General features: G+C 38.0%; 1 protein-coding gene across 1 annotated transcript in view; it reads left to right on the top strand.

Annotated features, from left to right (window-relative positions):
* LOC117432124 (immunoglobulin superfamily member 21-like) overlaps nt 1–13,717 on the top strand; it is a 137,439-nt gene that overhangs the window by 91,125 nt on the left and 32,597 nt on the right. The window contains exons 3-4 of the mRNA XM_059001894.1: nt 8,805–8,926; nt 13,550–13,668. Of these exons, the coding sequence (XP_058857877.1) occupies nt 8,805–8,926; nt 13,550–13,668 (241 nt within the window). The remainder of the gene's footprint in view (nt 1–8,804; nt 8,927–13,549; nt 13,669–13,717) is intronic.

Genomic DNA, 13,717 nt, shown 5'->3' on the forward strand with positions numbered 1-13,717 from the left:
TATCGGCAGCAACTGTTTTGTAAATCTTGTAAATAAATCTGAAGACAACCATTCGCAGGCCACAGCATTGGCAGCAATGGCAACACAATGGATTGCATTGCTCCTCTGTAATGTGTGTGGCTCTGGGAGTGACAGTGAGGAAAGAGCAGGCATCGCTATGGAGAGCCAACAAGACTGGAGACTTATTTTTACTGAAAGGTAATCTTCAGAGGCAGTTTGGCCTGCAGGTTAGAGGTAAAGGACTAGGGGGGAAGTGTGGTTTAGTGGTGTCAGCTGAGGGACAGAGAAGTGGTGTGGCCCAGTGGTTAGAGCTAAGGGAATGGGAGGCAATGTTGCCCTGTGGTTAGAGCAGAGGGACTGTGAGGCAGTGTGGCCTTGTGGTTAGAGTGGAGGGACTGGGAGATAGTGCGTCCTAGTGGTTTGAGCTGAGGGACTGTGAGACAGTGTGGTTAGAGCTTTATCTCCCCAGCAGCAGTGGAAGACTGCAAAATAACTTGCTTTGTCATTGTTAGGAAGCAAAAACCAAATGGTATTTAGTTATACTGATAATAGTGCATCTGTAAAGCAGATATTTTAACTTGGATTTATAATTCTACAGCTATTTGAACATGTAAAGAAATATTTTTGAAACATTACGATTTGATTTCCTCACTGGGTTCTGAAGTAATTTAGCATATCTGACAGTGAGACTGACAACCATAACTAGTAATTATGAACTCCAAGGGTGTTGTCAGGAAGACTAAGAATTGTAGCTGTGTCTGTTTGACCTGTTCTTCACGATTGCTGGGCTGCTCATTTATACCTCCCTCTGGTCTGGTTCTCTCTGGCAGACAGTGTTTTTCAGGTAGAGGAAGCTGTTACCATGCAGTGCCATTGCACATAACCACTGCCACTGCTATGCATTGGATAGTAAAAAGTGCATTGTGTAACAGTAATAAAAAAATCAATAATTAAACCATTAAACCACCAGGACACATGGATGTATCATAGATTTGAAGATAACAAGACAGGGTTTGTGGAGCCTTGAAATTGCTTTTGCAATGATCATTTTTTGACTACACTGATTTTAAAAAAAAATTCTTACAGCAAACTGTGCAGGAGAATATTAACACTAGTAAGTCCATATGCAACACAGTGCTTTATATGATAGATGAGATATTTCACATGCTGTATATTTTATACAGGGTGATTCTAAAGCAATTAGGGAGAACTACAGACACCACATCATGAGTGTCAAAGGGGGTTGTGGGTATCCACTGGCAAAAGGGAGAGACACAGGACAGCTGACGTTTTAACGCCTGAGATTTATTTACAAGATTTACAAAACAGTTGCTGCCGATAGGGTGGCAGCAATGGTAGCACCCAGAGCGGGGAAGAAGAGAGGAAACCACATGACTGTACCAGCGATGGTACCCCTCACAGGCATGTCTACACAAACTGCAGTGTAAACAAAAGAAAGACACAACTGCAAGATAAAGCACCGTGGGAAAAATACAGCAGGCATGCTTCAATAACAGTACGTTGGCCGTGTTACATAGGGCAATAAGATTTTTTTACTAACACTTATGAAAGCTCCCCAACTGCTCAATAGACGTCAGTTACCTTGAGGAAGATGTTATAACTTTATTAACAGCAGAAAGCAGCTTTTTCACAAGGACACATACAAAGCTGAAACCTGGGGGCACATCTTTAAATGTAATATCTGGTGCGAATTAAGTGTTGATGAAAGGTCAGGGACATTGGCTACATTTATGCATTTCAACCCTGACCTGCACATCTCCTGCCACTCAGTCCTGGGCCTCCATCAAGAAAAGACACATTTTACCAAATTATGTGTTGTTTTTTTGTGCTCTGAACCATCAAACTCATTTCTCTTGTGATGTGAGCACAGACCTCCAGAGGCGAAATGCCTCTTACACTACAGTAGGCCTTTTTGTCTCATACAGAAGGCCCTTTTAGGAACCTAAAAATTATTAAACAGCTTCTGAAAACCAGTTGAGACCAGGATACAGTTGGGGGTGGATTGCTACATGTCACAGCGATGATGGAGAGACTCGTTCTAACCCTCCTACTGCTGCTGCCATCTGCAATTCTCTAGAAAAGCCATTTCCAGAAAGCCACGACACTTAAACCCTGCCTCTGAATGTGCACAGGGCACCTTAAAACAGGGAGACAGCCGCTGCAGGTCTGCTCTGACTGATATAAAGTTGTTGGACTCCGTCTCAGTTCTAAGCCTGTTGTTATCCCTTTCTTTATTCATTTTATTTATCATTTTAAACAGGCATTTCAGTGGCATACATTCCCTGCCATGCATCTTCTGTATAACACACCCTAGCAAAAATACCATTGTACACTATACATAATATACTGTACTATAAATAATACTATAACACAAATATACTTCACGCCAAGTATATAACATATGCTCATATAGAGATATTTTCCTTACATTTGTAAAAGAGTGTGGCAAATAAAGTGAAAATTACAGTAATGGAAAAACTCTACAAAACCCAACCCGCCGTTTCTCCCACCTGTTAAAAATACCACACAGAGGATATTGCCTACTGGGCCTGCGGAAAGATAAATTCAATCAGGCATGACATTTTTGATTATATTTCAGATGCATAAGATTTCTCTCACACTATCTGCCCAGGTTCGATTGGGGCTATGTTACTCCCCACCAGTGTGATTAGAGATTGTAATCTTTTATCCAATTTCTAATCATGAAATAATATTACATTGTGTGCATTCAATTACATGTGTAGCCACACCTGATTGTGTGTCATATAGAGTGCAAAACACTTTCTACTGTCAGACTAGAGATCTTTAAACACCTCTACAGCACAGCATGTCATAATCCAATGATCATCCTGTAGATTGAATCTACAAATCAGCCAGATTGTTTTAAAAGGATTGAACTGAAAGTGTTGGAACCAGTGCTGGAATAATCTACAGATCTCTTAGATTAGCACAAATGTTGGATTATTCCACAGATTCCTTTACATTTTGATTTTAAAATAAACCTTTATTTTTTTCTGATGGCCCAGATCAGGCGCACTATAGATGGACTCCAAGGTTAAATAAAAAAAACTGGAAACCAATGTTTCCAATGCAGAGATCCTTTGGCTTCTCTTTATAAGTCAATATAAATGTCTAAAGAATTGTCTTTGAAATATCTGCATATTCCAAATTGAAGTATAAAATGTAAGCAAGGAACTTAAAGATTTTTAGCAGCAGAGAAGGGGAACTAGTTGGCTGGCGGTAATCCTTGAGAAATGATTTGCTACCGATTATACCACCAGATATTAAACAACTTTCAGACAGTTTCTGTTTTTTTTTTATTATTTTATTTTTTGTGGCATTTCATCACCTACACAACTTTCATATAAGCCAGAAATAAAATGGTATTTTGTACATTTTCAATAAAGGCTTACAAATTAATAATATATTTTTTTCTACACATCACTGATCAAGGAGCTATAATTAATGGAGAATTTTCAGTCAGATGCTTACCTAAATTGAAGGTTTCAAGATAGATAGCTAGAATTATTTTTGACTGTAATTATGATGCACATCACTGTGACATGTGTTTAAAACTCAGCTGGATGCTGTTGAATGGCTGTAAAATAATAAATTGGCTTGTCACTTGTCTATACGAATAATAGCAGGGATTCGTGTAATGCTTCTTACAATGAAACACTGTGTACTGTGTATGCAACAAAAACAGAACATCCAGCTTTTCTGATTGATACAGGGTGATTGAGCCTGCTTACTCCCTGCGTTTATTCCTTGCTTACAGTGCAAACTGAATGACGCTTTTCAGACACTACAATCCACTTCAGCCATAATCTTCCCCACATCCGTCACCATACAAATATGTCACGAGTAGCGTTGTGTAATGCACGGCTGTTATAGATCCTGACCCCTGTTGGTGAGATGAGGTTAAAAGCTCTATAACCACGAATGCTGAGGAGCTTGGCTGTTATGGTGTAGTGGTTAACATGCTTGCTTGCAACGTGCATGGTCAGCTATTCTCTGCCCTGTTGCATATGTATTAAAGAAAGTGGAAGATTTCATGGTTTCAGTTTTGGTCTGGGATCATCGATTCTATGCATTTTACAGCTAACTGCTTAAGGCCTCATGTGCAGTATTTTTTGCTGCAATAGCAAACAATGATCTAAAGCGAAAAAGCATGGTAAGGAACAAAATATCTGGAAAATGCTGATGAAGTATCTTTTTTCCGAAAAACCGATGTGATCCATGCATATGATCTTTCCTAATGATTTTTTTCTAATTAAGAATAGTCTTGGTTGTGTGTCCTTTCCTTTGTCCTTCAGATGTAATTATGCAGGAACTAACACTTGATTTCCTATTGAACTCCAATTAAGTAATCTGATCATGACACTTTCTACACTCTCTCATATTAAACCCTTAATCAACATCAGTGTGTTGCGAATAGGCACTTACTTTAAAGTGTGACCAAGAGATTTACAAGCAGGCTACGTGTCCGTTGCTGGGAGATTTGCAGAGGACGTGTGTTCAGGCATCACTAGCTGGAGTACACGTCTGCAGCAGTTGAATGTCTCAGTGGACGGGCAAGGCTTTTCTTAAATGAGCAAGATGAATAAGAGACTCTAGTAATTAGAAACATATCAGGGCAGCTTCACACAAGACAATGGGCATTCTACAACTCACATTTAGTTCAGCTGAGATACTCGCACACCAATATGATAGTGCACAGGAATTGCTACTACAAAGATATATTTTAATACAGCTTGTACTGTTCAGTTAAATGACCAGGGCTTTATTATTATTATTATTATTATTATTATTATTATTATTATTATTATTATTATTATTATTATTATTAATTTCTCAGCAGATGCCCTTATCCAGGGCGGCTTACTTCTCCCACCCTACAATGTGTCTTCTTTTGATTTTACTGTTGTGTTGCCTCCAGGTATTCTCTTTAAAACGTATGTTGCCTTTCAGTGGGATTTCTGCTATTACTAAATAAGAACTGAAATATTCAGATATGGTTTAGTTTCCTTAATGAATGACTGCACTACCCTTCAAATGCAATTGTCCAAAGGGCAACACAAAGGCAGCTACAATAGACACAATTCACTGTCAGCATTTTTGGAAATTGCATTATATTGCATCGTATTCTATTGTACTGTAAGGGTGAAACTAGTTTAAAAATGGCTTTAAAAATGATATAATGGCATGTTCCAACTTTATTCTCTTAATAAGCACTGACAGTTTAAGCAGCGATAAAGATTAGGTGTAATCTGAACTAGCTCTGCCTTACCAGTCACTTACAGTATATTGCGAAGGTTAAAGTAATATTCTGAAAATGTTGCACTGAAAGTACAAGTGATGGACAATAGCTTCTGTCTTCTTTATTATACCTGATGTGGCACCACCGGCAAGTGTATGACTCCTTATAGACATTGTCTGCATTAAAACTCCCATAGAGAGGAAGAGCAAGTTCACTATTCTGTATAATTAGCTTTCCAATTTCATGAGTCCCTGAGCTCTTCTATGCATCCTGATTTCCCCAAAAATATTCTAGTTGTGTATCATGGGCAGTCTCACATTCTAGTTATCTAACTCATATACCAGAATATATGAATTATATCAAGCCACCTTTAAACATGCACACATGAACATTAATCAGCTGTATTTGCATTATTTATCTCCGGTTTATTTCTGCATACTGACACAGGGATATGTTGTTATTAAACGATCTATCCTTTTTTTGTGCAAAGACTAGCTGTAGAAGCACCTATGTGCAAATAATTAAAAGGTTATGTTGTTTTTGTTTAGTTCTTTTATTTAATATACCGGCATTTTTGTTTTCAAGGCCCACTGTTTAAACGTTGAGCTTCAGTTTCCTGCAGGTGATTTATACATGGAAAAAAACAAATACATTAGTCTTAATGTCATCACTAACTCGTAAGCATCATGCATCTGACTTCTTTATTATTTTATTTAGTTAGTAAGAGGGTTGATAAATCACGTTAGAGAGACAGCAGGATTTATATGGAATTAAAGGGTTGTAGTATCACTTTTTAGATCATTACATTATAGTCCACTGTCACAAATGGAATATAGTCAAATATATCATCATCCAATATCATTCTCTAAAGGAGTCAATTTTGTATGATGTTTTCCTCCAGTACTGCTTAAGAATTGTACATTCGAACTCAGCTTTTACAGGGTTTAGAAACAAATGGCAGATATTATTAACAATCCCCTGTTTTTTTCTTTTTTTTTCTTGATGCTACACAGTGTCACTCACTGAGGTAGTGGGCAGACCTGGAGTCAATTCCAATTCCAATTATAATTACAATTACATAGAACTGTTTGCTGAAATTGCAATTACACTTACAATGCTATTTTGTTCAATTATAACTGCAGTTACAATTATGCTATAGTAATTACAATTAGAATTACACTAAAAAGTCACATAAATCAATACACACATTAACATGTTTGGTTTAAATAAACAATCAGCAATCACAGGTACAAAAACAGAAACATAATATATAACAGATTTTTTTTTTCAAACTAGGATCACCAAAGTGGGTGAAAATACAAGAATAATGATCAAATGACAAATAACTGCCTGATTAAACTGTAATTGATCAATTATATGATACAGTAATTACAGATACACAGGTGTGCCAAGGTTGAGCCACAATTACAATTACATTGTAATTGCAATTAATTACAAATTGCACAGTTACAGTTGTAATTGAGCCCAGGTCTGGCACGAGGTTTGGAAACAGACAATGTCAATACTAGTGTGTCTGGTACTGAACAGGAGGGAATACACCCTAGGGCAGTGGTTCAATGTAGGGACCACCTTGGTGTTTGGATTTTTCCCACGGACCATTTGTCACGTATTGTCACAACAGTATTTTGAAACTTCTTTTTATGTGTATATGTATAAGTACATGTTGAAAGTATTTATATAAGGTACCTAACTTAATGAGATTCCTGGGCTTGGATCGTCACTACCAGGTCAGCAAGGAATGTGGTCATTTTGCGCATTGAAAGTTGCTGATGGCAAAGTTCCTGTTTTTTCACAGTCTGAATGCTTTGTAGATAAATGGCGTCTCAATTTTGCAGGTTTAAGAGGGTTTTTTTTAACAAAACCTCCTGACAAATAATGCACTGGGGCTTGGGTCGTTCTCAGATCCAGCAAATGCAACCGTTACCTCATGTAGCAAATTAATCTATCAATTTCTAACACAACTTATTGCACTCTCTGAGTCACAAACTTTGCTTCATGTACATATAAAGAACAATGGAATACAAAGACGAGGTGGGTGGGAAGCAATCTGAAAAATCATTGGAGAGTGTATAGGATGTTACACCCCTTCTAGTGGGCTGTGATGTGAAATTAAATGGGATTGGTGCCACAGTCGATAGGATTTATAGCATTTAGATTAAATATGACAGCATCAAAAACAGACTGTACACATTATTTCCAGACGTAGTGTTAATAGAATTTCTGGCATATAGTCTTGTGAGATATTAAACCCATATATTAACATGGAGCTGAAATCGATCATTCACACTGTGGTACAGTTCACTTGTCAAGCTACAAATATACTTTTTGTTTCACATTAACTTCTGTTACTATATGCAGCTAACCTCTCCAAAAATTAAAAGTATGTAAATAAGAAGTATATTCCTATGTCCTTGGCAACACTGTAGCACATATTTTATATTGTTGAAAATGAAAAGTACCACAACTGTGATTTTAATGTTTTTGTTTAACGTACCAACCAAGTAGGAATATTTAATGCAGTGGGCTACTTTTATGCAGAGCGAAAAGGCTGGGACAGCCAGATTAGGTATTTTTTTCCTGAACAGCGAAGAATCAGCACAGATTAGAAAAATGTGCATTTACGTGAATACTAGATGTAGATTATTATTTTTGTTTTTTTAAATAATGCTGGCTAAAGACAAATGTGCCTTCATAATGTGTAGGTTATTTAGTTAGCATTTCTTTTATATTAAAAAGCTTTTTCAGTTAATGGTGGTTTTGAAGGTGATGCTTGGTATTGCATCAAAGGGAGCTGTAATATATAATAATTTATAAACACACTTATAATAATAGAAAACAGATAAAGGGGGAAATGCATATACATATCTTAATACACACTAGTGTGTCTGGTACAGAACGGAGAGGGAATACACACTAGTTGGATTTTTCGCATTTGAACAGGGCCTGTTTATTTCAACACACACATTTGGGAAACAAGCATTTTCTGGTATGTGCCAATTACATACTGCACTGTAAGTATGAAAGAAATACCTGAAACGAGCTGCCTGACAGTTCAGCCTACCAGCCAAGAATGAATCGAACTAATAAAATAAAATAAAAATAGCCCTGGAAGCAAAAATAGAGAAACTGAAAATGCAAAACCACCAACCGCTCTAGATCTGTGAAACAATCACATGCAGTAATGGATATGAGGAGGGCTTGATTTGATTGTGAAATCTTGGGTGATGTGTTTTGGATCACCCAGAACATTAGATGACCACTTTTACCCAATTACCAGCAGTACCTGCCACCTTTTTAATAAGGACACCCCATTATCTGTTCTGTTACCTTTGTATGATGTTTGCAGTCATTCAGAGTGGTTCTTATTGCAGTTATTGAAATCCTGTTTTAACTATATTTGCCTGTCATACAGCTGTGTTAAGGTGTGTCTGTAGATACCCCTGAACTCAATGTTGCTCCCAGAGTCTATATTAAAATGCATATTCCCTATTTTGCTTCACAGGTTACAGATGGGGGCACAATCAAACAGAAGATCTTCACTTATGACGCCATGTTCAACACCAATTACTCTCACATGGAGGACTATCGAAGGCGTGAAGACCTTGTGTACCAATCAACAGTGCGGTGAGTATCGAAATCCTGTCACAACACTATAATATGTTATAGGTAACTGAACCCCACCTGCACTTTACACTGTACATAGAGGACTATGAGTGGTATGGTGTTTTTGAAACACTGTGGACATTTGTACAAGAGACACACTCTCTTTGGGCAGTGGCACTTGGCAGTCGAATGGTCTGGCTAGACTTAAATTGCTAAAATGTAAAACACTTTCTCCACAGTGGAAAACATGTTTAAAAAAGGTATTGGGTAAATTGTAATATTCATTAAGGACCCCAGTGTGTTGCGACTACATCTCTTCATTTTATTTTTGCATCACGATGATCTTTTTATGTGCTTAAGGTATCGAAAGACCGGTTCTGGTAGCTTTCAGGGAAATCCAACGTAATACCCTTCCTCTTACAGCTAGAGCATCCCGCGATCATGTTCAACTTTACACAACTTTACAGAACTACATAGTTTCATAACCAGAAACCAGTCCATGTTATCCAAGTTAGTTTTCGGAAATTGTCCTCATCTCAAGGCCCCAGAAAGGCTCACCTGGTAAGGGCACGTCTGTTGTGCCGGGTGGGTCATGCAGTCAGGGGAGCGCACGTCCCATACAAAGTTCCCATTCTTTGCAAAGGCTTCCACAGGGAGCATTGCATTGGCGCTCCTGCAGAGCAGGGAGAGAAATGGCCAGTAATATTAAAGTGGCAGGTAGCTTGCAGACATCTGCTGTACAGATCCTGGGTATAAAGAGGAAATTGACTAACTTTCAGTTCTCCTGAGCTGTTATGGGGATTTCTGCAGTGTGGGAACATAATAGGACATTCGAGACTGCTGAGAAAAGCAGGGCTAACTAAAATTGGTCAGACAGCCTTATACAAAAACACAATGGTCAACAAGCTTTGAAATGTCTGTATTATGAGTGCTTATAGGCTGCAATGATGCGTAGTTGAGCATTTAATACAGATCTTATAGTTGACAGATACAATGAGTCTAGTTTTTATGAGGTAGGCAGAAGCATTTCTATAGAAAACATCCCCATGGTCACACAGTGGTAACAAAGTTGTAAGCTATTCTGATTAGGGAAGAAAGGCCTCTTACTATATTAACCCTTTGCGGTCCTATATCTGAGCAGGTCCGACATTGTAACATTCCCGCTCCGGTCCAATGTCGTAACCTGTCCGACATCATCAAAAAGGCATCATTCACAGATCCCTGGTTGGTTTTTTCTCTGGAAAAAAGCAGAGAAAAGCTTTCAATGGCCAAGAGAAGCTGAGAGAAGCAGGGAAAAGACGGAGGAAAAAAACTGGAGGCGGATCTTAGCAAAATGCATAGTCCCTTCATCACAGAAATAACACAGACATAAACAAGATGGCTGCTTCCGCATCCAGCACTCACAGAAAAACGCAGATATTTGCCAAGCTTTTTGAAATGTTATAGTAATAAAATAATGACTTGGATAGCATTATTGAGGAGTTTGGTGATAAAATGACTGATCAGGAGATGATTTATCAGTATGTACGACTCAGAAGAGGTATGTGATAAATACAGCGAACACATGGTGCGGCAGGGCTGGAGATGCAGTACTGCGTGTCATGTTGATATGCAGTGCCTTTTAAACCTGTTTTACTGTGAATAAAATTACCTTTAAACAGCACATGTAAAATCAATTGGACCTGACGAGCCTGACAGGCGCAGAATTCTATGGACTGCAGGGTTAATCATCCATAAAATCTATCCACCTATCCATAGTTATCCCAGTATTACCCCTAAACGTTTGTGGCTGTTGCAGTCCAGGTGGATTCTCTGGTAGTGGAAAATAATCAAATCAACCCATAAGTCAAGTACACAAACTAAGCACTAACCAAATGTTTAATCAATGAATAGCCTAATTTTTTTTTTTTTTTTTTGGTTTATTGCAAAATGCACAGTTCAATTCAACTTACTGTTTAAAAGATCTAGGTTTCTTCTCTGCTGCCACATGCATGTAACAAACCAGGAACGTAAATGATCTATCCTATAAACACTGCTGTGTTGGATAGTAATGCTTTAGCAGAGGGAGTCCTGGCACTCAGTGTGTGAAATTGCTGATAGCTCTTTGGAAGATGGCGCTTTGCAATCCAGTTGTCCATCTAGAGTTAAATTCCTAAAGGAAAGACAAAATGGTTTATTGATCTATGCCATCTGTGTGTGTGTGTGTGTGTGAGAGAAGGATAATGCTAAAGACAGATCTGTCCGCACTGGCCCGGGCCCACAGACCAGCAGTCAGAGCCAATACGTCTTAATACAACTCAGCTCAGCATAAGGTCAGGGCGATTAGAAAGAGTGTGTGTTGGATAGAGTCATTCTTTTTAAATTGTTTGTTAAAATAGTTTTACAGGACCGGCTTGGAGCCATTTCCAGTTTCTTTTGGAATGGTCAGTGTGCTGGAGTGGTTCGGTGATGAGACTGTAAATGCACGTTGTGTCTGCTGGTGTGCCATGGTAAAAAGTGTTCTTTATTGTTCTTATAAAAGCGTTTTCAACATTTTACAACCGTACTCCATAAAGGTCTTTCTGCACTATACGGTGAACAAATGTCTGTCTAAAATAACATTACAGATTCTTATTAAGAAAATGGCTTTTAATTAATAATCGATTGTTTTTATTAAATGATGCTCGAACAGTAAGAAATCAAATGCATACACCTTAGATTGACAACATGTTCAGGATTCTTTCCCCTAGTTCATTTGGAGAAAGGCACGGAAAAGGTTAAGCAAGGCAGTTTTCTGAACACTATTTAACATCTTGAGTCAAGCACCAATCACCCCACCCGTTGTGCCAGCATATCGTTGCACAGTAACATTGTTTTATTACAATTCTTCAACCATGACTTCATATGCTCAATGATGAAATCTGGGGAGGAAGCCACATGAAACTCAGTCCAGTAGACAAATTTTTCAACACTAAGGCATGAAGGCAACGGCACGCTTTATCATTTTACCTCTGATTTTTGTTTTGTTGTCTTAGACACCAAAATCTTCATTACCACTGTCTTACTAAATTGCCTACACAGTCTCACAATATTTTAGTAGCTGATGAGATAATGATGTGCATATCCTCTTTTAATTTTTTTAATTATTATTTTTTTATTTATAGCTTCTGCAAGCTACAACAAAACCAGTCATTCATAATGTCCCTCTGCTGCAGGTACTAACAGGAGCATGCCTATCTGATCGAGTGACAGGGTGACAAGAAATTAGAAGCTTTAGGAAACGTAAAGAAACTGACTAGCAAACAAGGTCTATTGAAGTACAGACACAGTAGTATAAACTATGGATGAATATCAGTATAACTCTTGCAGTGTAAAAACAACATTGTTTATTAGATAATAAAAGCAGTTAGAATACGCATTCATCACAGCATTTTAACTTGCTTGATTTTGACATCAGAATCAACCTGCAGCTGCCTCAGTTTTGATGGACATATCTCAACTGGTGCTGAGAGAGAGGCAGAGAGGCTGTTAGACTGCCAACCCATCTGGTGAGACGGAAAATTAGGTAGAGGTTTGGGGGAGAATGTGGTAAACTCAAAGCACGGCACAGACCACAGCGGGAGGTTTAAATCTACCTGGCTTGAATACTACTGGAATACTACTTCCTCTGCTTCACTTTTGCTGATGATTGCAAGGATTTTCCTGTCAATAATTTTTGCAGTATTTAATATTTTACCCGCCTGAAACTTTGCTGTGCATAGCTTCACAGTCACATAGCAATCGTATTTAAAATGGAACATCATTGAGTGACACTGCCTGCAGCTTTAACTAAAGTAAAAACAGTTTTTTTCAGGTTCCTGCTCCCCTGCCATCAAACTCATTACTGCAGCTGTTCAAAATGCAGCCAACTCTCGTTGGATTTGAGAGGGGGCTCTTGACATATCTTGACATCAAGGACAATTGTTCATGTTTAAAATAAATCATAGCACTTTAACTGTGTCTACCTGACTCCACGTTCAATTGTTTCTGACATATTTGCTCCTCTAAGAATACTGATTTGGCTTCTAGTTTTGTGTACAGCAGGATGTATTCTAAATTGTATATTAATGATGTTTTTTTAAAAAAATTTAATTTTTTTTTTTTTATTAATCCTTTTCCTGAAATTGTATAACCCATATCTTACCACTGATTCTATAAGTATTTTTCCAGATAGGTATTTCTGTTTTTCCATGAAAATACGATTTGTTCCATATTCACAATATCACTTGGGCACAGCTTTTCTAATTTCTCCTGAGTTTGTTCAAATTTTTATGTGAAAGCCTAGAAGGTTTTATAATGATGAGAGACCAACATAAGTAACTCCTTTTAAATAAAATAAGGTCTATTTTATTTCTTTCAATAGATTTCACTGCTATGTTCCATTGGCAAACTAGCAACTGTGATGTATCCTAATTTACAAAGCTATTCAAAATAGTTATTTTGCCCCCAATTTAGAAAGTTAAATTATGTTCCCTCGCTGTAGGAATCTCCACAGCAGCTCAGGATAACTGAAGGTCAGTGGGTGTCCTCCAGTCCCATGATCTAGTCTCTTTATACCCAGGCACTTTGGGCTGCAGTCCTGGTTGAGTGTTTGTAGTTATAGATGTTTCGATCTCTTCTCTTCAGGCTGCCAGAGGTCCGGATCTCAGATAATGGGCCGTACGAATGCCACGTTGGAATTTACGACCGCGCCACGAGGGAAAAAGTGGTGCTGGCTTCTGGGAACATATTCCTCACCGTTATGTGTAAGTAGTGGAAACGTTTTAATAGATGAAGTCAGGTACCATTTGTATC

The sequence above is a fragment of the Acipenser ruthenus genome, chromosome 27 (genome assembly GCF_902713425.1).
Source record: "Acipenser ruthenus chromosome 27, fAciRut3.2 maternal haplotype, whole genome shotgun sequence".
Lineage (NCBI taxonomy): Eukaryota > Metazoa > Chordata > Actinopteri > Acipenseriformes > Acipenseridae > Acipenser > Acipenser ruthenus.